The 27,725-nt window shown below is 54.1% G+C and overlaps 11 protein-coding genes across 11 annotated transcripts; 5 read left to right on the plus strand and 6 right to left on the minus strand.

Moving 5' to 3' along the window:
* Positions 1 to 343: 343 nt before the first annotated feature.
* CPAR01_10404 (uncharacterized protein) lies at positions 344 to 882 on the minus strand (the record flags this gene model as incomplete). Its single annotated transcript, XM_060494665.1, has 2 exons — positions 344 to 576; positions 615 to 882. Coding segments are annotated over 2 exons (501 nt in total), but the record flags the coding sequence as incomplete, so codon positions are not given.
* Positions 883 to 4,104: 3,222 nt separating this feature from the next.
* CPAR01_10405 (ribosomal family S4e) lies at positions 4,105 to 5,375 on the minus strand (the record flags this gene model as incomplete). Its single annotated transcript, XM_060494666.1, has 3 exons — positions 4,105 to 4,456; positions 4,746 to 5,168; positions 5,362 to 5,375. 3 exons carry the CDS (start codon positions 5,373 to 5,375, stop codon positions 4,105 to 4,107), a joined length of 789 nt encoding a protein of 262 aa, XP_060346848.1.
* An 868-nt stretch (positions 5,376 to 6,243) lies between these two features.
* Positions 6,244 to 7,995, minus strand: CPAR01_10406 (MYB DNA-binding domain-containing protein; the record flags this gene model as incomplete). Its single annotated transcript, XM_060494667.1, has 1 exon — positions 6,244 to 7,995. One exon carries the CDS (start codon positions 7,993 to 7,995, stop codon positions 6,244 to 6,246), a length of 1,752 nt encoding a protein of 583 aa, XP_060346849.1.
* Positions 7,996 to 9,579: 1,584 nt separating this feature from the next.
* Positions 9,580 to 10,202, plus strand: CPAR01_10407 (uncharacterized protein; the record flags this gene model as incomplete). The annotated part of the gene is made up of 3 exons (XM_060494668.1): positions 9,580 to 9,647; positions 9,730 to 10,063; positions 10,113 to 10,202. The coding sequence occupies 3 exons, from the start codon at positions 9,580 to 9,582 to the stop codon at positions 10,200 to 10,202; spliced, it is 492 nt and encodes a 163-aa protein (XP_060346850.1).
* Positions 10,203 to 11,279: 1,077 nt separating this feature from the next.
* Positions 11,280 to 14,233, plus strand: CPAR01_10408 (uncharacterized protein; the record flags this gene model as incomplete). Its single annotated transcript, XM_060494669.1, has 4 exons — positions 11,280 to 11,879; positions 11,946 to 12,907; positions 12,965 to 13,960; positions 14,053 to 14,233. 4 exons carry the CDS (start codon positions 11,280 to 11,282, stop codon positions 14,231 to 14,233), a joined length of 2,739 nt encoding a protein of 912 aa, XP_060346851.1.
* Positions 14,234 to 15,546: 1,313 nt separating this feature from the next.
* Positions 15,547 to 17,156, minus strand: CPAR01_10409 (uncharacterized protein; the record flags this gene model as incomplete). Its single annotated transcript, XM_060494670.1, has 2 exons — positions 15,547 to 16,618; positions 16,687 to 17,156. The coding sequence occupies 2 exons, from the start codon at positions 17,154 to 17,156 to the stop codon at positions 15,547 to 15,549; spliced, it is 1,542 nt and encodes a 513-aa protein (XP_060346852.1).
* A 391-nt stretch (positions 17,157 to 17,547) lies between these two features.
* CPAR01_10410 (uncharacterized protein) lies at positions 17,548 to 17,892 on the plus strand (the record flags this gene model as incomplete). Its single annotated transcript, XM_060494671.1, has 1 exon — positions 17,548 to 17,892. The coding sequence occupies one exon, from the start codon at positions 17,548 to 17,550 to the stop codon at positions 17,890 to 17,892; it is 345 nt and encodes a 114-aa protein (XP_060346853.1).
* A 321-nt stretch (positions 17,893 to 18,213) lies between these two features.
* On the minus strand, positions 18,214 to 18,591 carry CPAR01_10411 (uncharacterized protein; the record flags this gene model as incomplete). Its single annotated transcript, XM_060494672.1, has 1 exon — positions 18,214 to 18,591. A coding segment is annotated over one exon (378 nt), but the record flags the coding sequence as incomplete, so codon positions are not given.
* Positions 18,592 to 21,118: 2,527 nt separating this feature from the next.
* Positions 21,119 to 21,496, plus strand: CPAR01_10412 (uncharacterized protein; the record flags this gene model as incomplete). The annotated part of the gene is made up of 1 exon (XM_060494673.1): positions 21,119 to 21,496. The coding sequence occupies one exon, from the start codon at positions 21,119 to 21,121 to the stop codon at positions 21,494 to 21,496; it is 378 nt and encodes a 125-aa protein (XP_060346855.1).
* A 211-nt stretch (positions 21,497 to 21,707) lies between these two features.
* On the plus strand, positions 21,708 to 22,573 carry CPAR01_10413 (uncharacterized protein; the record flags this gene model as incomplete). The annotated part of the gene is made up of 2 exons (XM_060494674.1): positions 21,708 to 21,730; positions 21,907 to 22,573. 2 exons carry the CDS (start codon positions 21,708 to 21,710, stop codon positions 22,571 to 22,573), a joined length of 690 nt encoding a protein of 229 aa, XP_060346856.1.
* Positions 22,574 to 25,133: 2,560 nt separating this feature from the next.
* Positions 25,134 to 27,218, minus strand: CPAR01_10414 (ABC1 family protein; the record flags this gene model as incomplete). The annotated part of the gene is made up of 1 exon (XM_060494675.1): positions 25,134 to 27,218. The coding sequence occupies one exon, from the start codon at positions 27,216 to 27,218 to the stop codon at positions 25,134 to 25,136; it is 2,085 nt and encodes a 694-aa protein (XP_060346857.1).
* Between the last annotated feature and the right edge of the window lie 507 nt (positions 27,219 to 27,725).

Genomic DNA, 27,725 nt, shown 5'->3' on the forward strand with positions numbered 1-27,725 from the left:
TGGCTCAAGCTACGATGGATGGGGGGCAGCAACAACCTTCCGCAGTTGGTCTACTGGAAATCTGATTACCAACAGCATCCCACTCTTTGAATTGGACTTCTCACCGACGTAACTGAAGTTCACGGCAACGGCAGCCACAAATTACCACTGACAAGCGAATCGAATGTCGAGTTCAGAAGGCTGACGGACTTCGTGCCCTGCTGCCCTTGAGTTTTACGACGGTGAGACGGAGAAGGGCAATACTGATGAAGACTGACAGACTCGAGATGCCACTGACGCAGAAAATGCAGGCGAGCTGGCGTACCCCCAACGAACAGCATGGGTACAGGGGGCCGAGAAAATTTCAATCTCTTCCCATGACCACGATTTCCAGCCTCTTGTGAGCGACAAAAGAGCCCTGATTTCTGACGAACCCCCGCGTGCCGGCCTGGTCGGTGTAGAGTCCGCAGTGGGTCTCGCACGAGGGGTAACGGTGGCCTACGGTGACCGCCGAGGACGCAGGCCGTTGGCTTCCGGGGCCAGCCAAACAAGACATTCGTGAGGGTGCCGCTTGCCGGCTGGAATATGCCTCCTCACCTGTGGATATGAATGCAGGTTTCTGGACATTCTCTCACAGAAGGCAATCCACTGCGAGGTCGCACTCGCCTGGTGGATCAAGGGCGGGCATGGGGTCTGACAGTCTTCCAGCGAAAACTGTACGAAGAGGTGCTCCGAGATGAGGACCTTGGGTGCTGGCTGTCCCACCCACTGAGTGTGCCCCGGAAGTCCGTTCCCGATGGCAGCGCCGACACGGAGGTTTTCCGAGGTCAAGATAACAGAACCCACAGTAGTACTGAGTAGGTAGATGCCTACACAGTATGCGACGAAGCAGTCAGGCAAAGCAGCTCAGCCTCTCGTTCCATCTGCAGTAGATGACATTTCTGTCATCTGACCTCCAGAAGACAGGTTGGCATAAGCTCAATGGTGTCCCCAGTACTCGTTGCGGGCGGAGGTGGTAAGCAATTACATTGACCCCGACCACCACCTCAGCTACTATTTATTTGGAGACACCATCATTCAGAGTTCAAGTTATGTCAGCGATGCGTCCGAGGTGCATACCCCAGACCGGACGTCACACGCGGTGAGACTATGGCTTTGCGGAACCATTACACTCTCTTAAAGCAATGAGACATACTGTTCTCTTCTATTGCAAGCAAGACAGCGGAATGTTTAATAGTCACGAAAAGGAATTCTCATCTCCAAAGTGTGAGGCTTCCGATGACAAACCGCCACTCTTTCAACGCCCGCTCAGCCCTCCTCTCGACCTGCCCAAAGGATTTTCAGTGCATCAGTGGATGCGTGCCTCCCACGCCGCAAGCCTGTAACGCAACCCCCCTTGCTGCTAGCCATGCGACCCCAAGAATCGATGAGATTCGATCATCGGTCTAAATCAAGGTAGCCTGGATGCTGCATGGACTTCCAGGTGCTCAGGCCGGGGTCGGAAGTCGGAATGCCCAGGCCAGGAGAGCCTCTCGCAGGGCTTTTCTTTCTCATAATTCCTCTACCGAGAGTCAATCAGCATCACAGAGAATCTCACAGTCGTAATCCGCGCTATTATCAGTGTCAGCTAGCGATGGTATGATAGCCTTGGAATTTCGCCTAATAATGTCTGCCTGCTCTGGTGGATTTGATCAATCTCAACGCGCCATGGAAATCCCGAACCCTGATCGAAGCTGCCGCCAACCACGAGAACGCCTGCTTGACGGTCCACATATCGTGGAGTCTCCGTAGCGTACAAATATGCGGATTCTAGAACAAAGCAAAGAAACAACGCCCCGTGCCCGGGGGAGTGTATCGTATTCCCCCGCACACTCCTGACTGGTTGCCTGTGTCTCACATAAGGCGGCAAAGTCGCCGGAAGGCATGTCGTTCGCCGCCTACCTGGTGGTGTTCCTTTCTTGCCAAAGCCTAGCTGGGCGTGTTCAGGGTCCATCCCATTGAACGAAACGAACCAAGGTAGCTTTCAGCCAACAACGCTTATGCCTCGTTTTGAACCTTCAACGTGTTCCACTGGACTTCAAACCGGAGTATTGATGTCTTTTCAAGATTGCCCCAAGAGTCTTGAGGGACTTAGCAGGTTAGTCTGATGTTTCGTTCACCGCCCAGCGTGGTAGGCTGGTAGCACGTCGGCTCCAAGGCTAGACTCTGCTGGTGGGTTGAGTGACCACAATGGCGGGGGTAATGTTCCACCTCCACAAACGTAAAAAAATTGAGACAACGAGAAGTTGGTAGCCGGGAGATACTGCGGATGCTTCAGCTGCCCTTCAGTGCAGGTCACGAAGAACTCAAAACATGAAATATCTACATTGTTCGCCAGCTCAGACGTTGAGCAGTAAACAATCATGAGAGACGGAGGCCGTGTCGTCCCCCTCTCTTCTAATACAAACCGGCAAACCGTGTCAGCAGGTTGATTTGGGATCAGCTGTAGTGACTTCTTTGGCTCAGGCACAAGCCGCCTCGTTGGAAATGCTTCGCCTCTCGGGCTTGCAAACCACGATTGTGAGTTACGACGAAACCTCCATAGAGCCATTCTGCTCACCATCGTTGTACCTAAGTTCTCAGACAGCCCTTTTACCCCAGAATCAGGATCAGGCCCCAAAAAGTCGGGGTATCGAAACATTCTCAAAGAGGACGAGAATCTCGCCTCCCTCCCTCCCCCCCCCTTTCTTCCTCCTCGGGGAGAAATATGCAGGACCCCTTCAACAGCAAAACCGAAGATTTATTGCCCCCTTTCGTAATACAATGACCAATTGACTTGAGGTGGTCACGGTGAGAACTTCCACTGGGGTAGACAAAATTACCTAAGGTAGCTACCCTACTCGCATCCTGCTGCCCGGGAATTGGTACCCGCTCCTTCTCCTCCCCCGCAATCATCCACAGCAGGTTCGAGGTAGACATGCACACACACCTTGGAGAATGAGTGAGTGAGTGTGTGTGAGTGTGAGTGTGTGTGTGTGTGTGTGTGTGTGTGTGTGTGTGTGTGTGTGTGTGTGTGTGTGTGTAAGAATGCTACACAGTACCTATGTCCAAACGATCTCGTGGCTGTAGACCAAACGTGGACTGCCGGGGTGAGCCTGCGTCATACAAGCATGCAGCAGAGGGCACGAGACCGGTTACCTACTGTGCGGTCGTGGTTTTCCGTGTGGGCTTAGTGGTCGACTGGTTTTGGGCCCCTCGGGAAACTTGGCGATGTAACTGCGGCCCTTTTCTGTCCTTCGCTCTACTTTGTCGCTTCCTCTCGATGGCTGTGTGCTTTGACGAAGTATAACCCGCGCTTCCCTTTTCCTTGGGAGTTGAGCATGGGGAAAGGTCGGTGCATGGTAGGATGAGAATTACCTAGCGGGCAGGTATATATTGGGGTGATGAGTGGTTTATGGCTGATGCCTCGAGCTAAGGACGTGCTGCTGGGGTTCATGATTGTTTGTCTGGCAGATGTTATCTCCGAGGGCAAGCTGCATGGGGGGAAAGCCTCCAATGGATTCCCAGGAGGACGTTGCGAAAGTGAATACATCGAATCACTTTGTGGAACTTATGGGTCTGCACGCTAGCCACAATGTTTTTCGAGTTACGTTAATTGTCAAGACTTGGAAAGCCTGTGCTGTACGGTTTTCACTTCTATGTGGCCAGTTCTGAATCAGTAGACACCAAGAGACGTTACGCGGCGGACAACAATACGTCAGAGTGCAATGGTACGTGATTACGTCGCAGTCTCCCAGGTGGAGGTAGGATACGATGTTCTCACAAGACAACATCACGGAGCGAAGCATATGGGAACTCAAGATTGGGCGGAAGAGTGACCTTCAATGGCTTGGTATTGGCCGCAGCTATCTGCAGGGTAGTCGAAGCCGACAACTCTAAAATCAGCCCTAGACTCCGTAATTTTTTTGATCATGCTCAATCCCATTTGCCCGACCCAAATAACCGTTTCCGTCCCCGAGAAGAGACATTCACGAAAGTGTGTAGCAATGCAGCCGAGGTGTCACCTTTCGGAGCAGCCTGGCTGCAGCACACGCAGCAGACTCATGCGCAACCTTCATCATTTCGTAGAAGAGGAAGACAAGACGCTTAGTTGCCGGCGAGGGCGTTGGCGCGGCGGCGGTCACGCTCCTCGGCGATGGAGAGCTTGACACCCTTGCCCTTGGGCAGGGAGATCCAGGGCTTCTCGGAGCCGATGACGAAGACGTTGGACTCACGGGTGGCGAAGGTGTTGTCAATGGCGTCCTTGATGTGGACGATGTTGAAACCTCCGTCGTGGCGCTCACGGTGGGTGATGACACCGACACGACCCATGTTGCGACCGCCGGTGACCATGGCAATGGAGCCGGTGTCGAACTTGATGAAGTCCTCAATCTTGCCGGTGGCAAGGTTGATCTTGACAGTGTCGTTGACCTTGACGAGGGGGTCAGGGTAGCGGATGCTATAGAGATAAAAGAGTCAGCAAAGAGGGTTCGGACGGGGTGATACATTACAGCCGTCGGATGTGTATAGCTCCAATCTCTTTTCTTCGTAATCGGCCAATATTCTTCTTTTTGACGTTGCAATTCCGCCTCCCTCCCACTTCAAAAGGGAAGGGGATTTCATATGATTGGGAAGTCTTATTCCAGGAATTGAACAAGAGAGCATTTTGGGTGATGACGAATCGACCAAAGCTTGATCCAACGGCTGAATGATGTCTGACAGAACCAGTGCAGAGTGTGCAAACTCACGTTCTCGCATCGTGCGTGACCAAGAATGGGATTCCACCGCGGCCAAGCTGAACGCGCTTGACCTTGCCGAGCTTGTACTCGGCCTCCTCGGCCTGGATGCGGTGGACGGTGAAGCGGCCCTTGGTGTCGTAGATGAGACGGAAGTTCTCGCCAGTCTTGTCGATGGTGATGACGTCCATGAAGCCGGCGGGGTAGGTCATGTCGGTGCGGACCTTGCCGTCGACCTTGATGAGGCGCTGCATGAGGATGGAGCGGGTCTCACGGAAGTTGAGGGCGTACTTGAGGCGGTTGCGGAGGAAGACGATCAGCGGCAAGCAGTCGCGAAGCTTGTGAGGACCGGCCGAAGGGCGGGGAGCGTAGGTTCCGGACAGCTTGTCCAGGAGCCAGTGCGAAGGCGCGCTAAGGCGCTTCTGGTGCTTCTTGCTGTGAGGGCATTGTCAGAATATTTGTTCGTGTCGAGAATGGGCTCGATCAGGATCTGGAATATTGTCTTCGAAATTTTCCTTCAGTTCGTCGCGGCGGGCAAGTCAAAATCGCTCGAGCGACAAACAGAATCCCGAATCGCGTCGATGACAATATTGAGATTGAAAATGAGGATTGGGTATCAAGTACTTACAGTCCCTTGCCCATTTTGTCTGACTGCCGATTAGCCTATGGGGGTATCTGGTCGGTGGGTGTGAAGGTCGAAGTCGAGATACTCAGATTCAACTCGGGACGTGGAGTACAGAGGGATCGGGCTGGAAATTTTCTGTGAGGCGTAGGTTTTTCGAACCCTACACTTGTGTCTCTGGGCGGTCAAAAGCAGGAGCGGGGCTTCGATAATCCGGCGACATTCAGTGGTCAACTCGATTAAGCGAGATGGTCCGTGTGCTTGATCCACTTGGCTCTCGTGCTCCGTTAATTCGGCGGTTGGTGGATCCGTCCACGACCGGCGCATGGCAACACGGGCTTTGCTGGTAAGGCCGATGACAGCGGCCCCACCAAAAGCACAATACTTAATGGGCACCTCTTGTCCGAGACTATTCAAGTTCCATCATTGGCATATCGGGGCGTGAAAGATTCCAGGTTCATGGTGTGCACCGGTCATGTGCACTATATTCAATACAATCACCTAGCGATTGGTGCTTTCTAGCTCACAGTGCCCGAATCTCGACACTCTATCCAGATAGCCTGTCCGGAACACTAACTCGTTCTTGCACAGAAACGACCGTAGTCCATCTAATTCACTCCAAAACCCCTTTTGTCCATCCTTGGCCAAAGATATCTGTTTATGCGCCGTATCTCCAAAATGTGATTACGGAAACCCAATTGGTATAGATCTATGTCCAGAAACGACCGTTCGGGTAGCGAAGCACCCCAATTCTCCATGTACGCCACGTAAGCAAACAATACGTAGCATTTTTGATTCTAATGTTCGACACAAATTCCTGCACACAAGGCAAGAGGTCGAAACCTAGCAAGTGTACTAGGCCGCTGAAAAGACGCAGCAGGATGAAGATCAAGCTGCCGAAGGGCTATTGAGATTCCAACACCCAGCGGAACGTTGTGGTGACGTAGATTCAGAAGTCTGATCGGGTGCGTATATCGCGGTCGAGCTGGCGACTTGTGAGTCGTCCAGCAGTAGGCGAGAGATGTCCATCTCTCCCGCACTTCCCATGAATGTCGCCGTAGTCGTTTCGCCAAAGTCGAAGGCCTGCTGACTGGCAGGCAGTTCTCCATTGTCAACGACAGACAAAGGCCACCTAGGGAGGTCTTCCTTTGAGTTGGTTCTATTCAATGCTGCCTCCATGGGAGGTGGCCTGTTGGGCTGCAGAGTATTCGAGATGCTCATGCTAACCGTTGGTTCGAGGGTATCGCCCCCTCGCCCGTCCTGGGGCTGGAAGAGTCCCTTCTCAATCTTGGCATAAACGCTGGGGTACTTGTTCCGAACCCTGTCTCTTAGGTCGGTCGGTTGTCTTCCAGACAGACTAAAGCGTGGGTCTCTCTGGATCTTGGTCCAGGCTGGTCCATATTTGTCCAGCCCTTCGAGTATTTGCTTGTCGTCTTGGTCGGTAAAAGGTCGTCTTTCTCTTCTGTGAGACTTCTTGAATGGACCGTGTATTCCTAGCTCCGCTAAATCCTCCAGCTTCTTGCGGTGCGCCCTACTCCTCTTCATCTTAGGAAAGGCGTCCAAATCAGCCTGTGTCATTTGGGACGATTCGCTAGCTGCAGCCTCATCTTGGGCTATGAGTATATTTTCCGACAGCAGACCCGTTTTAGCTTTGGCCTTTGGTTCGGTTGGAGTCGTTGGCGGCGCAGCAGCAGCAGTTGTAATCTTCGGTTCGCTGTTAGTCCTGCGCAACTCGTTCGGGCAGCAGGTGCGAAACCGGTCCTTCAAGTCGCCCGCAGTTCGGTCATTGAAGTTGAAGTCGGGGTCTGCAAGGATATCGGTCCACTTTCCAACGCCGTGCCGATTGACACCCAGCAGTAGGTGGTTTGTCTCAGCTTCGGACCACTTGCGCCTCGGCTTCATCGCCTTCTTCCTTGTTTTGCCACCACTAGATTTCGAGTTCTTGGATGTTGTCGAGTCAGCCTCAGCGGTCTTCTCAACCTCCATTTCCATATCCTTCTCCTCGGGCACAGGCGCGAAATCTCGAAGCGGCTTGAGCTGGTTGCTTTCGGGCTCGTTGAAGTCGTTGGAGGCAATGGGCGGGAACAGCGCAGCATCGGGGGGAGGTTCGTGTAAGCCATTGATGATAGGCGGCATAGTCGGCATGACTTGGGGTTGAATTGGCTTTTGTTTCTTGACCGGCTGTGGTAGCTGCACAAAGTCATCCTTGGTGGCAACGTTGCGGTGCCTCTTCTTATTTGCGGAATCATCTTTGTTTTCGGGCACCTCATCGAGGATCTTGCTCAGAGAAAAGGAGGAGTCTACATTATCTCGGTCGTCGCCCAAGAGTAGTCTCAATTGTAAGTGCGCGGTGCTGTTGACTGCTCCCCGATCGATTGGTGGTTCGTCATCCTTTCGTGAATCTCGTGCGGAGAAGCTGTCGTCGAGGGTGCCGGGATTCTGTGGTGGGGCTCCGTGGGTGGTGGCGAGCGAGGGCCCTTTGATGTTTTCCTCGCGATGGGTGGTCTCAGGCTCGAGTGGGAAGGGCCTCTCGGAGGGACGAGAGAAGGCTAGACGGAGGGGCGGCAGATCAGCGTGAGCGAGCTGTGGCGTGGTGGAATCGTTCAGCAGGTGGATGAGGCGTGGCTCGATGTAGGCCATCGTGGGCTAGGAAAGTCGGAGTGGGCATTTGGTTTAAAATTTGAGGTAGGAAACAACACAGGCGAAGAGAAGAGGAGTGAAGGGGAGAGGCGAAGGAAAGAAGGAGAGACAATGGACGCGGGATGGATGGGTGTAAAGTCGGCGGCGTGCGGGCAGGATGGTGAGGAGGAGAAGGAGGAGGAGTAGGAGGAGGAGCAGACGAAGACAAGACTTGGACTCGAGTCTTCAACGAGTTTGCTCAGGTAGCAAAGACGGGCAGTGACTGAGGTGACCGAAAGGCGGAGGGGAGCATTAGGAATGGAAGACGGGAGGTAAGGTAGCGTGGGTAGGTAAGGGCATCTATCAGTAAAGTAAAGCGTGAAGCAGCTAAGGATTGGCTTGCAGCATTTCAGGGCCCGGCTTGACAGGCAGACGGGCTCACCACAGGCACCATGGCTGCAGGGCTCCTCCTAGAAGGTTTGCCCAACGATGGAAGTTCCACGTGAAGATTCTCCACCGTAGAAGCGGCAAATGAGACTAGCGCGGTTGGGTTTGCGGTATTTGCTGATACCAACCAGCAGCGGCGGCGGGTGTGCCAAGTAACTTTAATACTTTGTGGTTATCATTGGCTGCTGCCCAGCGAAAGCCCGTTTCTTCTTCTCCGCGCCGGCACGCAGCTTTCTCTGTCAGTCTCGGTCTCTTTGCCTCTCTCTTCAATACACATGTCATGACCACGCATATGTCACAAAGGTAACTTGTAGGTAATAGAAGATACCTTGATGCCTCAATACCAGGCAGACAGCAGGTCCATACATCTATCTACCCTATCAAGGTACTGTGTAAGGACAAAAGAGTTGATGGCTGCCCAACTTTAGCAAGAGAAATCTGCCAGCAGGCAATGGACTGATTAACCTTGAGTTTGACAGACATTGGCAAGTCGGGCAAGGCACTGACTAGATGGCTCACCGTGCACACCTCTCGTCCCACCTTAGGTTCACAGGATGATGGATCTCCCTTTCCCTGAGCCTGAATTGGGTCCTGCCAACCTGCGTAACCTGCTTCCATTGCCTGCGTAGCTTCAACCCAGCTCGGTGCGAAGCCGGCAACCTTAGAGGCATCTTCCTCAGCACCTGTGTTACGGCTTCCATGGTCTGGGTTGCTCACTACCTATTATTCCGTACGGCATCCGTCCAGTGTACCTTACCTCATGTACCCAAGACATGTGTCTCGCTCCGATTTACCGCCGTCCGTGGTCTCTGCCTCCGCCTCCGCCTCTCCGAATTCTTGCATGACACATTACAGTGACCACCACACCACAAACCCTCCACCGAGCTGATAGAACGTCTCACAGCTTCTCGGTCTGATCAATTGCGTTGCCTGTTGCCCCTCCCTACCTTTATTCGCCTTCTTCGGCCCCCATTCTGGCCTCAAAATTCTGCCTGCCCTGCCTGCCTGTCAACCGCCCCTCCGTCTTCGAGAAACACCTGTCCCTTCCATAGAACATCAACAAGGGTTCGGTGACCACCTTTGTTGTTGCACCGCTTTCAATCCCCCTCCATCCCACTTCTCATTAGCTGACCGGTACCAACGGCCACTACTTTCACCATGGCGGCGGCTGCGGCTCTTCCAACCTTCCCTAGACTGGTCTTCACCGTCTTCGAGCCCATCTCACTGTACGTTCGTTCTCACACTCTCTCGCCACCCTGACAATCCAATTCTCACCCGCCACTGAGCTGATGCGCGTTTTCTCAAAAGCGTCGGCGGTTTCCTAGGGGCCGTTATAAATCCGGATTGGTTCATATCCGAGCAGATCGTACAGGGCGCCATCTCGGCCGCCGTGCCAACTGCGGAATCTGATAATGCCCGTCTCGTGGCCCTCCAGCTCGGAAATATATACCTGCTCATGGCCATGGTCGGGCTAGCCGTGCTCAACCTCACCAACGAGCTAAAGGTTGTGCGCGGCTACCTCGTTGCTCTTTGGATAGCCGACCTTGGTCACATTTACGTATGCTATCACGTTATGGGCCTCGATCGCTTCCTCGACGTGGCGAGCTGGAATTCCATGGCCTGGGGCAACGTGGGTGTCACGGTGCGACCACCCTTCTATTTCTAGCTATGTGCTGTGCTAACTATCCCAGGCCCTTCTCTGTCTGACCAGGACGGCTTACCTTTTAGGCCTCTTCGGAAAGGATGTCCCTCTCAAGAACTTGGAAAAGAAGCAGCAGTGATAGGGTCTGAAGATAAGACTCTCTCCGAACGGGTTGGGCCTCTGCAATAACCGTAGCCTCAAGTGAGGGTCCTCAATCGAGTCTGTTCGAACAATTCATAGTGCATCCATATGTAGAGAGTGCTTCTTCGTCTGGTGCCCATTTAATCCCGGTAGATCTTCGGAAATAATGAGATTCAATTGAGAGAAGCGCAAAGAGTGCTCTCATTCAGTGTGTTTCTGTGTTTGCCTGTAGTCGAGAGGCAGAACCCACTTATACGGCCGTTCGTCGCCACACGAGCTTTTAACCACAACTGAACGGTCCAAAGCTCCAACATCAGTACCCTCGCAATCGTATGAATATCACACAAGATTCTATATTCATACACTGGAGAAGAGTTCTACATCATGGACTTCATCAAAGTATATCAACGTGAGACAGGCCCACCTGGCATCTGAGCTAAGAAGTCGGCACAGGCAGCATGAGGTGCACAGCTTCTAGTGCCCGAATAGGCATGCGCAGCTGAAGCCAACTTGTTTTTCGCCACAAACGAAGAAGTGGACAACGCCAACAACGTTTCGTCAAATGCAAACGATAGGCTCGAAGTTTCTCCAGTGAGACCGGCGGGTGACGGTGAAAGCCTGCGCTTCGTGATGAACCTGCCGTTCTTTCATCATGTACCTACCTGAAATCATGCCTAGAATGATGACGTGAGGCAATAGAAGCCCTTCAGAATCTTCTTTCAAAAAAAATCTATCTGAGAGTCTACCAAATAATAAGGTATCATGGCGCAGCTCTTCTTTCCACAATTGAACCAATAAACAGATATATATGTTGGAGAGGGGGTGCTTAAACCTTGTTGTTTCTAATAAAGAGGCGACGCGGTTGCTTGCGCATGGACACCTAAGGCAGCCAGAGCACAGTGTGAACGCGTCAAGCCCCACGCCTCGATCAACATACACCAATCCGATCATCGTCGGGGTTAGGGTTAGAGAATCCGGTTAGTAAGAAACTCAACATCCCTATCCAACCCCAACAAAATACGCGTCTTTGCAGCAATCCCAGTCATTCCAGGAACAACATAACGAGTCAAACAGCATGGCCCGCACAAGAACGGGCCGTGGCGCTCCGGAGTCTCCGGGAAATGATGTCCAGGACCCTCGTTCTGTGCGGTTGACACGACGTCGAGCAGGCGGCGCAAACATGACGGAACGCGTCCAAAGCACCGAGACCACCACCGTTCCTGCATCTGCTGCATCTCGGCCAACGACGCGAGGTAGGGGAAGAGATAAGGTCGCCCCGACGAGCACCACGTTGCGAGAGATGGCGGAAGAACGGGAAGAAAGGGAGGAAGATGTGGAGAAGAGGGAACAGGAGGATCTGTACAGAAACGAACCAGTTGCGCGCTTCAATGCGAAAGAGATTGTGCGAGACATCAACCCCCAAGATAACGACAGTGGTGAGTCCTGCTCATCTGTGTTCATAATGGATTATCTGAAGTGCAAGGTTAACAACCACCCTAGAAATGGGATCGCAGAGCATCTCCGGCACACAGAGATATGCGACCCCGGCCTACATGACTGCTGCATACACGTTATTCTCAAGTTCGTCAACGCTGCGCTCTCTCCCTTGCGAAGACGCATTTCACTAACCCTCCCACAGAAGCACCGGGCTCATCAGCACCGAGAGCTTCACAAGGTGCGATCCGTCTTGCACTTTCGCTCGATGAATTGCTGACGTAGGAACACAACAGGACTCTCACAGCTACCGGGAATAGAGGATGACGGCAGTGACGACGAGTCGGAGAAATCCGAAATCGAAGATGACGCATCCCAGGATCTCGTAGAAGCAGAACTAAAGGAGAACGCGCTCGACTCATTATGGCACGAATCCGAAGCCCTAGCGAGACTGCTCCGGAACCCAAAACCAGGTAGCAAATCCTGGCACCGGCTGCTGCCCGTCTTCCGGGGCAACTGGTTCCGCATCCGCGAGTTTTTCGTGGAGACCGACGCGCTCTTCATCGACCTCCTCACCAGCATCGAGGACATTAGCGAAAGGCAGCAGATGAAGGCGCGGGCCGTCATCATCGGCGCCAACGCCACGTCGCTACTCAACGTCATATCCGACGCCGAGCTTCGCAAGGAGGACAACTTTGATAGGGTCTGGAAGATCTTCGAGCGCCTCGACGAGGACTTTCCCGCACCGCTGTGCCCATACGACGACTACGCCGACCACGTTACCGAAGACGACATCGAGCTTGCACTCGACATTCGCACGCAGCGGCTGATTACGAGCCTGAAGGCCTTGCAGGACGACCAGCAGAATCCTGCTGACATCGCAGCGGAGCTTTTCTGCATGCGTTTAGAATCCTCTGTCGATGCGGAAGAGGCTCTCCAATATGGACCGTTCAGGGGCATCAACGGCCGCATGGCGGAGCGTTTCGCAGAGAGGGCAAACCAAATTTACGACGCCATCGTGGACAAGAACGTGGATGATGCCATCCAGGTCCTCGACGAGATGTTCCCGCTCGAGGGGTCGCCTGATCAGTCACAGAACGAAGCCGACGACGAACCGGTCGACTTCATCGGCAAGATTTCCTCCTGGTGCAGCAAGATGATCGACGAACTCAGTGTTATCTTGAAGGACCCGCCGCAAGGGCCGAGGGAATCTTCTCCGACGGACTCCCTCCCCTCGAGCGCGCCACAGGATATAGTCCGCAACGACGTGTACGGCCCTCCTCTAGACACTGTCTATACGTAACCAATATACTGACTCGACTACAGGCGCGAAGACATCTTGTCCCGGTCAAACGTGCAACTCCTAGCAAAGCTCTCCCGCGAGCACCCCTCGCGCACACGTCCATCTCCATCACTAGCAAACTCCCAGCGCGGATCCCAACGCAGCTCTCAGCGCGGAGCCACCGCCGAACCCATCATCAACGGCAGCATTGGCGACGACTACTACGAAAAAGAGGCAGAGGACCATCGTCGCCGTAACCCCTCCCCGGCGCCGAGCGACCTCTCAGCCATCATCGCAGGCCTCCCCAGCACCGCAATCATCCGCAGTACGCAACCTTCTTCCTCCTCCGCCAAAGCCGGCCCCAGCACCGCTGCCCCGCGCTCCTCCGACTTCATGGCCGTCAACAACAGCGGCAGGAAACGCCCCCGCGAAACCTCCCTCTCTCACTCCCAACAATCCCAAGAGTCCGACGACCCCTTCGAAGAAGACAACCGCGACCCGAACCCCCAACGAAGAGCCCAACTCGCCCGCGACCGCCGCGACATGCCCCCTCCCCCCTCGAAACGCAAAACCCTCCCCTCAACCGCACCACCACGCCCACGCCAGCCCTCTTCCTCCGCCTCATCATCAACAACAACCGCCCTCCAACGACGCCCCCGCTCCTCCCTCCCAACCAGCGCCCCAGCCTCCTCTGCTCCCGCCTCCACCTCCGCCTCCCGAAGCAGCGTCTCGAGCACAGCCACCACCGTCGCCTCCTTCCGCGAAATCAACGAGATGAACCGCCGCACAGCGTCCCGCGCCGGCCCGCAGCAGCGCGTCCCCTGGTCCGACAAAGACACCCACCGCCTCATCCGCCTCATAGAACACCACAACTGCCTCTGGGCACTCATCGCGAAACGCCAGATCGCTGCTGCCAGCAATCCTGGAGGCGGCTACGGCGGCGACAGCTTCGAGGAGAGGGAGGACTGCGTCTTCGATCACCCGCGAGACCAGCAAGCTATCCGCGACAAGGCGCGGAATCTCAAAGTTGATTTGTTAAAGTATGTCGTTTCGCTGTCCCTCTCTCTCGTCCCTTGACGGATCCACGCTTCACAATGAATGCCCGGGAGCTAATCATAAAAACATCAATCAGAGCCGACTTGAATCTCTACCCGGGCTTCGACGGTATCGCCCTCGGTAAAAAGGAACGCCTGGCCCTCATCAGCCGCGGAAAGAACCCGGACCGGAGGGAGGGCGACGTCGACGCGGCGGGCGAGCCCACGCATACCGAGTACGTGCCGCTGGAGAGTGACGACGAAGACGATGAGTTGTAGTAGACGACGAAGAAAAAAACCCAGGTTGGCTGGCTGGCCTGGCCTGGTGTAGCAGCTACTTGCGCAGACCCTCCCCCCCCCCCTCTTTCTCTCTCTCACTTTACCTATATATATCACATCCGGAGTGCTTGAAGTCTCAACATCGTCAAGGTATCCTTATGGGATGAGGGGGAAAGGGGGATCCAGTTGTGAGATTATGCGAGATCATTGTTATTGGTGAGAATTGGGGACATTCTTGGCTATTGATATTGTTGGCAGCATGTAATATGCAGACCTGAAGGCGTTCATGGATGGACATGGGATATTCGAATGCAAACCTCACTTTTTCATCAGACGTGGGTGAGCTCACTAGGACGCCAGTTAACCATCTGTTGCATCCCTCAAAATCTCATGTGTGCAGTTTTCAAGGTGTCAGTACATTCGTCTCTAGTCCTGTCCCAAGTTTTACTTTATTTCTGAAGTATTCATAGGCGGACGTGAGAGAAATAGGGTCAGGTAGATAAAACTCGCTGTTACCTCTTAGGAAAGTAAGTAATATCTATGATGCAGCGAGTCAAGCAATCTCGTCATGAAGAAGACAAATCAAAATTCGTGAATAGAACATCGGACCCTATCAAGACTGCCCTACAGCTATCGGCTGGCCTCTCCCGGAGAATCACCATAATGGTTGGTTTCAACCTGTATCTCTCCTGCCCGCTTGAATCGAATCGTAGGCATTCTCTATCCACCTGCTCTCCAACCAAATGTGACTGATTACAACCGCCGCTAAACTCAGTCTACTCTTTCGTCCCCAGAATCTTGAATGTCGTTAAAGAAGCGAAGTTAGAAGAACAAGGAAAGAAAGTCCTGGTAAAGCGAAGGGTGGTCGCTGCCAGTAAAGAAGCCGCGAAACGTATTTTCGGTGCCAAAAGTACAATAAACTAAGTCTTGCATCCTTCTCGTGCGTGACAGGCGTCTTGGCGATGCTAGTGTCATCCGGTTGCTCGAGTCGGAAATGCTGGTATACGTCGTCATCTTGCCTGAGCTATCGTCGAGGTAAGAAAGCAACAGGGATATCAAGGAGTTTCGTCATGCGAAGTTGGGCTGATAATGCTGTCATTTCGCCATATTTTGGGCGCCCTCCAACCATAGAAGTTCGTAAGAATTGGTATGTGACAGAGGAAAAGGGGGTATGCTGCGCGGTGCTCTCAAATCTCATCGACAAGTGCGGAAATCAGGTGTAAAGCCAGCCATCGAAAAGGGCTGTTTGGTTCAGAAAGGTAAGGGTATCGACAGTCCAAGTTGCAATGCCCATGGACCAAATCTCAAGTGGTCTATCGGCGGCGAGCATTCGGGCTATTCTTAAGTCGCGAAGTTCGCCAGCCCTCGTACCACTGCTCTCTGCTGGCCTCACGAAGTTCGGCTCTCCACTCGCTAAAGACGGCGTCCTTGAGTCTGGTGAAGTCACAGTGCTCCTCGTTGTATGGGTCCGCGAAACCCCATGGGAATTGACGTCCTAGAACCTCGGGTTCGTACAGGTCAGGGCTGATGACCGAAAGCGGGAGGAATGGCACTTCCTCTTCCTTAGCCTCCTGCTTAGCCTTATGTTGACGGATGGAGGATCCAGAAAGCCGTTTGGAGCCGGGGGAGGAGGGTACACCTTCCCGTCCTTGGATAGGGAAGTCGTCCTCGTCGTGAGAATCGGCGTGTTCTTCGTCAGTTACAGCCTCTTCTTCCTCTTCGATCCTGGTCGAGTCATCATCCTCGTCGAGGCCAAGTGCCTCAAGCGGGTCCAGTCCCGACTTCTTGACGGTTTCCCAAACGGTCTTCTTGAGGACATTCATGTGCTTAGTCGTGATCGTGTCCGACTTGGAAATAACGGGAATGACGGTAGTCTTGCCCTGAAGGGTACGAAGCACCTGCAGATCCAGATCCTCGTCAAGACCTCCCGAAATGCGAGCCGGAGGGGCGTATTTGCCATTGTGTCCATTCGACACACCGCCCTTGACTGACGCCAGGTTGCGGTCGAGACGAGCTGGGTCGAGAACCATGAAGACGGCATGGATGTGGGTATCCTGTACACCAGGCGATCGAATCACCTTCATTTCCTCGGTGAAGGTCTCTTCAAACTTGCTCTCAAGGAAGGCCGACATCTCCCTAAGCTGGAGATCAACAACATTCTTCTCCAAGCCTTCCGAATCCCAAAGTGTGAGACCAATTCGCTCGCCGTCAATCTCCGTCTCGAGATAGTGAGGGATGAAGTTGCCAGAAGGAGGAGATCTGGGAGCGGGTTCCTCCTCAACCTCGGTCTTGCGGGATCGCTTCTTCGGCGGGAGTGCCAGAGCAGTCTTTAGGAATTCGAGGAAAGACGTCTTTCCAGCGCCTCGGGTGCCAATGACGAGAACGCTACACAAAGAGAGTTAGTGTGCTGTAGAGAAAGGGCAGGTATGACAATGTCTCGGGAGTTGACTCACTTGAAGGGAGTGGGATCCTTTCTTCTCCGAACCCTTCTAGGGCTGTTGACAGTGCTGATTGCGCTGCTAGCATAGCTGTAGCGTCCGCGGTGCGTCATGCTCTCGGTGCGAGCATAGGGATCGTAGGCATTCGCGGGAATGGGAGGCATAGGCGGCACAGATCCCACGATACTGCGACTGGGTTCCATGGAAGGCCTGGTCGAGTAGGCGGTACCTATGGTGTGATCCGACATGATTGAGGCCTCCTCAGCACGCAGGTCAGAGGGGATGGAGTTGGAGAGCTGGTCATTGGCCTTGTAGAACTCGGGAAGCTTGGGAGGAGTTCTGGAGATTGCAGCCTGACGCTGACGTTCGAGTTCGCGTTCCTGCTGTTCGCGAAGGGCTTGGGCTTTCTTACCACCCTTCCCCAGGTCGCCGGACTTGGAACGTCTGAGAAGCATACCGAAGCTAGAGCGACGGGGCTGGCTCATTATCTGGGGTCCTCAGCATAAAATAAAGGTTTCAGAGTCGGAAGCCGCAAACGGAGTGGACAAGCAGCATATGCGACCACAATGCTAGCTGCCCGTTGCGCTTGTTCGGTTTATGGAGGACGTAAATAGGTTGCGTGGAAGTAGCGGAGGTGTGGACCGCTTATCGAGAGGATGTCGAATAGCACGGTGGCTTAGATGTCGGAATTGGAGGGTTGAGGAGCCAGTTGGCAGTCGATTTTTCCGGACAGGCCTGTGATCTTGCCTAGGCTAACTCTTGTTTGCGTGCTCGTTGTAAGTGGTAAGAGAACGGGAATCGGTACCCTCCCGGAAAGAGTGGAAAGGGGGGGATGATGGGAGAATGGGACGATGACGGAAAAGAGTGTCTGGTAAAATGAGGTTAGCTACCAAGCAACGACAACCTGGGTCGGGCGCAATTGCCAGCCGCTCAAAGGCCCCTCTCGAGCCAACCGCAGAGGGTCTTGCAGCGGGTGCAGCGCAGCGAAACGGAGAGGAGCTGGTATTGTGCTGGGCAGCGCCTGCACGGTGTGACAGGGAGATGGCAGTCAGGAAGGGGTTTGGAGACGGAGAGAAGAAGCCAAAGTCGCGTCAGACCAAACGGGAACAGGACAGGAACCAATGCGAAAGGCGGCTCCCCAAGTCGAGTTCTAGAGACGTGGGTGTCCCCAGCCAGCGGTCCTCGTCGTCTGGTTGGCTGCGATACAACGGCAGACGATGAGGCAGGAGATCTGCCGTCTGCATGTGGTGCAGTGCAAAAAGGAGGGGCGGTCTTGCAGCAAATAGGGGTAGGAAGAGGGCAGTGATGAAGTGGACGCAGGATCGTCACCGTTATATGCACTTACGAATGGAGTGCCGAGCCGATGGCTGGAGCTAGTGTAGATGCGTCGTTGCTATTCTCGTGGAACGGCAGCGTCAGCAGTGAAGAGGCGTAGGAGTTGGCGTAGGCGTAGTAGGCGCAGACGCAGACGAAAAGAAAAGAAAAGCAGGCGCAAGATGCTTTCCTACAGACGGAGGAGAAATTGAATGGGAGGACCGCAAGTCAAACGTCGGACGGATGGTCGAACGGAAGGAGGAGTTTCCAGTCGGGCGGTGGTAAAGTGAGATCGGACGAAGAGGCGTGGCCGCGTGGGGAGGTCAGGTACTGGAGTAAGTAGAGAGTGGAGGGTCTTGTGTCCGTGACCCGCGCAAGTCTGAGGACAAGGACGAGGACAGGAAGGACTGGACGGGCGACGGTAGGATTTTGGCCGAAATGTCGACGAGGGGAGGGGATGGTGTAATTAAGTGAGGGTGAGAAAGGACCCAGGCGGGACGAGTAGAGAAAGGGCCAGATGCGGGTCGTGTACTGGGAAAGAAACAGGGAATGGCACTGGTGCGTTGCGGGCAGTAGAAGCGCAAGTAAAAGTGCAAGTGTGCAGATAATTACGGTCAAGCAAGTGCAAACAATTGAGAGCTCGAGTCTGGAGCTGAAGCTGGGCAGTCGTGGATTGGATTGGATGGGTGGACTTGGGACCGCGACCACAATTGGAAGAGTGTATTGTATCCGTAATGTGTAATTATGCCAGTGGAGGTGAAGGTAAGATGGGCGGGGGATCGGGATGAGGTCAGTGCAGTGCGCAGTGTAATGCAATTCGAGATTTGCTACTCTGTAGTTGCGCCGACAGGAGATTGTTCCTATTCTTGCCAGGCTGGATGGCGCAAGCAAGGTGGTGATGATTACTGAATGGTGTGAAGAGATGAAGACATGGAACTTGGGAAGCGGGAATTCAGCAGCGGACGCAGGTCTATTACCTACAGATCCAATGAGTGGTAAGAAAGGCAGGTACCGATAATCGAGGGGCGCCGTGCCTTCCTTAGTCCTTGCCTTGGTAGAGCACGGGGGAGCGCGTGAGAGAAGCGCATCAGAATGGGGGATTCCTTGGTCAGGTCAGCACCTGCCTGTGTTCTTGACGCTTGACGACACAGGAAGGCATGGTCGCTCTCTTTCCTGCCCCCAGGGCCCATGGATGCAATGTCCCATCCAATTTGAGAGCTGGGAGGGGCGGCACCGATACGCAGTCAGGAAGGCGCACTGAAGCAACAGCAATTCACGGCGTTCATTGGTCAGATTGGGTAAAAAGGCAATCCAATCCAATCCGCGCTCCGCACCCTGCAGCAAGAAATTCCCCCGACGCAGGTACCGACGGGGCCACGCTAAACTGGGTTGAGGTCGATGTACCCGCCGCTTGTCTCGTCTGAGAGACTGGGAGTGTTGTGGTTTGCTCCCATGGGCTAACTACCTTACCTTACGGAGCACCATAGGTAGCCCAACGGCCCCAATGCTCCTCTCCTGAAGTGGTCCCCTTGTCCCTTCACACTCTATGTACTCCTTCAGAATCCTCACCCCTCGTCCAGGAGTCTAGTCGTCTCCTCTTTCGATGCTCATCATGCTCCACGAGAAAACACCTCCAACCTCCGCATGGCGTGTAACGCAGCCAGGCTCTAACAGCTCGCTAACCCAGCCCAGGGCCCCCAGAGCCACTAACGAGAGCTAATAACGCCATTGGGGCCACCAAGAGCTACCCAAGGCTCCAAGCACCCAAAAAGGTCTCGCCCGCCCGCGCGCCCACCACGAGGAAATGGATCCCCCTCCCCCGTTGACAGAAACACCGTTTGAACTCTCCAGCCAGTTGGCTTCTTATCTCTGGGCCCGTCTACATTACCTACCTTAGTCTGAGCCAGTGACTTCTGTACGAAGTTCAGAATGTCGGCATCAAACGTGCCAGATCCGAAATGATTGGATTCTTCAAGCTCGCATGTCAGCAGATGCGGAATCTCGTAGTCTTCCAATGCATGTTTCCCGAATTGCATGGCGGTGAGCTACTGGGCATCGACCAATAGCAGTATTAATCTCATTAACGCAGTCTCTACACCGTGTTCATGCATTGTACCGTGTCCCACTAAACCAACACTAGTCCCCGATACAAGAATTACCGCATCGTCTTCTGCCCCTTTTTCTTTCCCCTTTTCAATTAACACACAAACAGGGCTGAGAGTCCGGAATACTGATAATGACGTTACGCACTGTTGAGGTCGGCGCATGGGAACATCTTCTCCGCCTGAAGAAGAGCTTGCTTTTTCGTCATCAACTTTCTTGCCGTCTCAGACACCACTAAAAGTCATCTCACCATTTTGTTTAGCCGCGTAAGTCTAGATAATGGGACGAAATGCTCGGTACATTCCTTGGAGTATCCGTACTTCAAGGTAAGTGGTAGGAGACCGTACTCGCTTACACGGATAAGCGCCTTCCCATGACTGAGTTTCGAGCGCTTTCAGATGTAACGGAAGGCGAGAGGAAGCCCGTCCCAGACTCTCGCCGAAAGGGACCCTCCCTGAAGCAACCGCGACAAAAGATCACAAACCTACCTTCCCAGCAAGAACAATCCAAGAAATGTGCCTCAGGCCCAGGCAACCCCTGAAGATTGCATTCAGTGATTGCATTTCGCAACTCGCAACTCCCAAAAATTCCCTGCCCACCCGCATCTCGTCAACTTCATCCCCTGGCCAATCACCTCCAGCCAACTCGGTATTTGCTTGTTGGTTCCCGTTCATCATGCTTCCCGCGCGTCTGTCACGCGTGGTCTTCGCGAAGGTTTCGCTTTTTCTTCTTTACCTAGAGCTTAGATAAAGCGTAACTTTCCCGAACTTTTGACTGGTCATCGAATATTCGAAGGGGAATAGAGGCGTCTTGGCAATTCACGTTTACTTATGCTTGCTCAGACACACATACACACACACACACACCGCTCGGCATCCTACAGCATCGCTCCCCGAAGCCAACTCAAGTTATTGAGCTTGTGTAGCCCGCCATCGTACCAAGTGGTACTGCAGCAATCCAATCACTGGAATGGTGGGTTGACTCTGCCTTTTTACGCGGCATACCGTAGCTTGCAGGGCTCGTGGCACGGATGGAATTGTCTATGCTCTCGCTGCCCGCCTTGTGCGCTGGTCGACCCGACTCGCTCTCTCCCGAATGCTCACCGGAAGATCGTCGACATGCTACCTCACTGACAAGTCCAGATGTGGACGGCGATCTGGTATTGCAACATGCAACTGCCGCTGGCCTGCCGTCCGTCATCCTGCCCTACACACCCACTAACACCAAGCACCAGCAGCAAACCATCACGCAACTTAACTGTCAAAATGCTCTAGGCTCATTCACGGTTGTCCTCAAAACTCTAATAAACCCTCAACCGTCTTGTCACCTCTCACTCGAGCCCCCCATAACCAGCCAATCTCGCTCCCCATCCACGGCCCCTCTTTCCTCTCGGCTCCCGTCCCCATGAACTGTGGGGCTTCCGACGCCGAAATGGCCCATGTTTCACATTAACCACGCGCTCCTTCATGCCATCTCATCCCAAAAATTCCTCTCAAATTGTCCGAGATCGATCGGCGCTCCAATTTTACAGTGCTTTTAGCTTGTGGAACAAAGCACAACCGCATTCCAGGGGTCCAACTTGTGTTGCTTGATTTTTTTTCTCTCATTCTCATTTCCGCATGGCCTTACCGCTGCTGGCCTGGTAGGGAGCACAAATACCATTCAGTCTAGACTTCCTTCCATCCATACCACCATGACTTCGACTTGAATGTTGAGGTGTGAGACAAGGCGGTTGCCTTTTCAAGTGTCAGGCACCGAGACAAGACTACTACATAAAAGGCACACTAATGTCTGCTGATCTCCTCTCATAGCCCTAAGCTTAACTCGACTTCATGCAATTCAATACATTAAACCACCGCGAATATCAATATCCCCCCTCATTTTATCGGGCGGCTTCACAAAGAACCGGTGGTTTCGTGTGAGCCTACCCAGCCCTGGCATCTCATTCAACCAGGTCTGGGAAGATCCCCGTGAACCGCAATATCGCGGAAACAGCTTCCGTACTCCAGGTGTCCAGCGCCCTGACGCCCTGCTCGCTCGGGTGGCGCCCCCCGTCGGCCCGCTGGCTCATGCCTCTCCCGCTCCCATGCAATACATTATACCGAGTCGAGCCTCCGGGCCCATGGCACTGGTTAAGTTCATATTTTCTGAGGTTGTGAATCCTGCGTCGTTGCTGGCTTTAGGCTTTCAGACCCTTGAAGTCAACCCGTGGAGCGCCGTAGACATGAAGCTCAACGATTCCATACTCACGAGGGGCTTTGTGCTCATTCTTGGACTGGTACAACAGTCTCTCTCGCGCGCGTCAGCAGATTTACCAGCGACTGCCTTCGTGACGAACTGTAAACCAGCACTGTCTGATACAGATCCCACAAATGGACATCTACCGAGCCAGGGTGGTAAGAAACAAGGTTACCTGGGCAAGTGGGCGTTCATTGTTTGCATCAGCCTTACACCGCAACCGAGTGAGCCGACGGTACTCGGTTAGGTTGCTGCACTTGTCAAACATTACATGTACTCTCCTCTTACGCAGCCCAGCAAGGGTGAGGTTGTAAATGCTTCCGAACATTGTCTGTTGGCCTTAGTCAGTGTGGTTGTTTAGACGGGTTTGTGTCCCGACGAAGTCTGCAAGGGGGCCTGGCGATGTTGAGATTGGAACTGCCACGTCCGTAGTTGTGCTTACTTCAGGCCAGGTGAGGAGAGGACTGATGTTCATTTTGCCTTGCAGTGCAAGTATCTTGCATGTTTTTATCACCTGGGCATATACACTCCCTACTTCTGGAGTTGCTCCTGGAATCCGTGAGTTGATGAGGCGCCGTCGCCTTGGGTTGCGAGGAGGCGGAAGTTTACCTCTAGCAGTGTGACAGATAAGTCTGGAACTCTTCTGCGCTCTGTATGACCCTGGCTTTTTGGACCTTATAAATAATTCTCATTCGGCCACTCTGTTCATAGGAACACCAAGGAATGTAGCCCCTTGTCTTGGTGTGTGACAAGGCACTGGGTGAGGCCCTCCTCGAGGCCTAGATAGACTGAACGAACATCGTGATTTGTGTCTGTCTTCGTCCAGCCATAGTCGTGGGGGTCTGTCTTCATCAAGCATACCGCAGCTCTCTCTACTCAAGTCTAGCAAGCCAGCTTGACGTATACGCCTTACGATATACCCGGGACCGGGGACGGGGCCTAGTACCAGCTCCTTATCGACGTAATAAGTTTACGATCTCGGCTATCCAAGGACTCACGCAACTTCATCATCGCCGCTTGCCCATATCAGACCCTCGCCTTTGCCGCCGACGAAGTTTTGAAGATCTTTCTAATCGATGCCAAAAGGCAGCAAGTTCTGAACTTGCTTGAAGTATGAATCAAATGCTCTAAAGTCTTCTTACTTGTATCGTGGCACGGATCAGAGCAGCTGCTTCGAGTCGGCAAGGGCAGGCAGTACACACACCTGGTGTCGTACCGCGGGAATTGCAGTCACGAACTCCAGTAGGCTCTTTACATCGTGTTGACGAACCGGAACGCCAAGTCTTTATGTCTTCTCGCCGGAACGAATTCTGCAAATGGTAGTCAGTGGAAGCTGTCCTTACAGACATTGATGAACACCTCGCCAGGTAGGTGCGATCTCCATCTTCGTAGTCGATTCCTCTGGACCTTCGACGTCCCAATCAACAGTGAATCTCAACATGATATGAGTGACTTAGGCATCTTTCGCCTTTCCTCTTCTCTAACGAACTCTATATCTTCGCCAGCTCCTGACTTGATCGAGCTTTTCTGTACCGCATTGTTCCGGAGCTCATCTGCTGCGCTTGTGATTGCGCTTGTGGTTGTAGTTGCTGAAATCCACTATTTGGCCTCTATCATTACTAAGAACTCAGAGACACCATGAGCTCCGAATACAACGAGTAGAAAGGGGGAAAGAATACCCTTCCATTCTTCTCTGGGCCGCTCGTCTAGTACTTAGATCAGGATAAAGTACCGGTGGCCCACAAAAGCGAAAGAAAGTAGTCACTCCAATAAGAAATCACCTTGGATAGAGACTGCCTGGGAGGCGGACTGTTATGCCGACTTTCGTAAGGTGCTAGACTATACCCTAAGGTTATGAAGATACCATGTCCGCCACAGAAGCGATTTGCCTGGAGAGGAAACATTGGATTAGGACATTAGTGGTGACACTCTTTATTTCGAGACCGATTTGGAAATGACACAAGCCTCAAAATGCATTGAAAGAATATAATCTTCTGCTAGTCTCACCAATGAAGAAAGTGTTACCAAAGGCAGCTTGAAGCACCTTTCGAATATTCACTTGCATAATCATCTGCTCCTATGCTTTCATGATGTCATGCATTCTAAAGCCAAGACGCTGCAGGACATCTTGAAGCCACTACTCTTTCATTCTGTTCCCAATACGAGACGGCCTTTATCCACAATACACCCATCCACTGGCGTTGGCGAAGGGAAAGTCCCCAAAAAAGAGAACCTATCATTGTGAGAGGGTACGTAGGTCTCACCTGCCGTATTGATAGGCACTTTCTCAGCGTTGTTTGGGCTATTAATTAGCAGAGCTTGTCCCGCAAAGATGAGCCAGATCCTCTCCTGTGTGTTCGGGCAAGTGATGAACGAAGAAGCTAGCCGCGTAAATGACAGACTCCTAATATTGTATCGTGGCTGCCCCTCAACGCCCTGGTACCTCGAGAAGAAGTTTCTTCCCCTGGGTAAGGAAAATTCAAACACCGTAGGCATGGTCCATTACAACGGCACGGCAGATTGGTTTCTCGCTAGTTGGAACATCCCTCGCCTTCTACTCTGCACGGTTCTGCCGGAAGACTCGAGCTAGAAAGTAGGACACTGCCGCGAGTACGTTCATATACACGCGTGACAGTGACGGTCGAGGGACTGAGCATTGAACAGATGAGTGGTATCTTTCCTATATCAAAGGTCTCTCTAAGATTCTCACCGAGCCCCTAAACACCGAAAACCCGGATCTAATGAACCTTCTCTACTTCTCTAAAGCTTTCCTCTTCTCCCCCGCCCTATTCACATATCTTCACCGTCTAACCCTCAAACACCTCATGCTGCAGCTCAACCCCGAAATCCTGCGCGATATCCTTCATCCTCTTCTCCATCTCATCCTCCATGCCGCCCCCGAACCCAAGCAGCTGCTTCACCTTGAAAAAGTAAAACGCGACATCCGTCAGCGCCAACACGCCCTTGAACAGCAAATGCCGCCACGCGTTACCCGCCCTCTTGGCCCACGGCAAGTTCGGATCCTCAAACAGGCTGCGGCTCGCCCACTCCCCCATCATCTTGACGCGGTTGACGGGGCTGCCGAGGTACTGGTTGTTCCCCTGCACGATGCGCATGTTGCGCCCGATAAAAATCAGCTCCTTGGGCCACTTCTCCTCATCGGCCAGCATGTCGCGGATCCCCTGCTTCATCCGCTGCTGCATCTCGTAGTGCCGCTCCGCCGGCGTCTTGCCCTCGAGCTCCTTCATGATGCCGTTGCGCGTCCGCTCGTCGCCGCCCTCGTACGGCCTCATCAGCGTCGCGCTCGCGAAGAGGTCCGCCGCCTTGATGCCCCACTCCGTCGTCACCTTTTCAATCGTCTTGTTGTCGAACGTCATGAGCGCCTTCCAGAAGACGCCGTACTGGTGCCGGAACTCGGGCGACATGTAGACGTACAAGCCGTGGTCGATGAGCACCAGCTCCGCGCGCCCGCTGGGCAGGCGCCGGATGAAGATGTTGCCCGGGTGCGGGTCGCAGTGGACGACGCCCCATTTGAAGATCTGCGCGGAGAAGAGGTCGATCATGGTAGTCATGACCTCCTTGCTCGACAAGCCCAGGCCGCCGCGCCCGCGACGGCCCTTCCACTCGCTCCGCTCCGGCTTGAACTGCTCGGCGTACGGCCGGTCGCGGAGCTCGCGGCGGACGGTAGCCATGTCGGGCGGCTGAAGCTGCGCGCCGTGGACGCCCGGCGACCCCTTGCCGTACCCGCCCATCCACCGCCCGTTGATCCCTTGCTTGTCCCACAGCCGCGTACCCTCGATCCACTCCGTCACCATGACGCGCCGCGTCGAGAGCTCCGGATAGACCTTGGGAACGTACACCCTGCCGCGGAGGCCCTTCTCCGAGTTGATCAGGTCCCTCATCGTCTCCGAGTTCTTGGCCTCGTTCAAAAAGTCCGTCTCGAGCTCCAGCCGCTCCGTGATGAAGGGCACGAGGCTGTACAGCGGCAGGTCGAACCACCTGCTGTAGATCCACGCGACCGTCTTGAACGCCCACAGGTCCCACGTGATCTGCTTGGCAATCTCCCGCTTCTGGATCTTGACGGCCACCTCGCGGCCGTCGGGCAGCCGCGCCCAGTGCACCTGCGCGACGCTGGCGCTCGCCCTCGCCCGCCTCTCCATGACGCCCTTCCCTTCCTCCCCGCGGAAGCTGACGCCAAATACGTCCTCGACCCTCCGCCCGCCAAAGTCCTCGCGGATCACGGCCTCGACGTCGCTCCAGTCGTCCTGCGGCGCGTCGTCAAACATGCGCGCAAACATCTTTTGGAACTCGGGCGGCAGCACGGCGCTCTGCATGGCGATGGCCTGGCCGATCTTGAGATAGAGCCCGCCGTTGTGCCGCAGCAGGTCGAACAGGCGCTCGGCGTTGCGGACGTGCAAGTCCTGCACGGTGCCGCCGGTAAGCGGCTCGGGGCGGAAGTTTAGCTTGTAGTCGAGGGCGACGAGGAGGCCCGTCCCGAAGGTGCGGAGGGAGCGGGCGAAGCCCGAGGCGTAGATTTGTCGGTCGGCGAGGTAGAGCGTGCCGCCGACGGCGGAGAAGATGACGAGGCGGCGCAGCCATTTGGAGCTGCGCTTGTATGTGCGCGCCTTTTTTGGTGCGCCGAGGGATTCTGGCGAAGGGGGGACGAGGGCGCGGCGGGCGCTGCTCGTGTGGATGCGCGCCGTTCTGCTGTGGGAGAGGAGTCGTGATGTCGTCGTATTCGCCGCTGTCCTTGTCGCTGTGGCCGTTGTCCGTATCGATCTCGATCTATGCAGTAGGTGATGACGCCCCGCGGCGCCCGCGGAGGTCGAGAAGAGACATCTCTGCGCTAGTGATCTCGCGGCGGAGAGACCAGCTATGCTCTGGCGTAACATAATTGGTAATGACGAGGACGTATGAGGAGGGAATGAAGAGGACGTATGAGGAGGGAATGAAGGCGGAAGTCAGAGGCTCCCATTACCTTGTGTCCTCAAGTCTAAGGGGGGAGAAATGACAACCAAATGGAGAGAAAGAGAAGGTTGAGGTTGAGGGTAAAAAGTTGCAAAAGTCCCGTCAGAGGTCAATCGGGTTCGGCGCGGCCGCCGGATCTGTCGTTGGCGCCACAGGGTCAGGTAGGTAGGTCAGATCAATGACGATAACGAGGGCCAGGCCACTGAGGTACGCCATCCATACAGCAAAAGGAAATCTCCGTCGGCGAATCAAGCACCGATGCGTCCGTTGCATCCGCTTATCCCCGGCCCCGCCCGATCGCTTTCGGCACCGATTGCAGGTGCCCACCTCGGACCTGGCGATAGGCACCGGTCAGTGTTCAATGATGAGTTGTAAACTGGTGTGGTTTCCATGTAAGTGGTCTCAAGCAAGTTAGGACTAGGAGAATGCAT

This window comes from Colletotrichum paranaense (genome assembly GCF_030867605.1).
Source record: "Colletotrichum paranaense strain IMI 384185 chromosome Unknown Scaffold_8.1, whole genome shotgun sequence".
Classification (NCBI taxonomy): domain Eukaryota; kingdom Fungi; phylum Ascomycota; class Sordariomycetes; order Glomerellales; family Glomerellaceae; genus Colletotrichum; species Colletotrichum paranaense.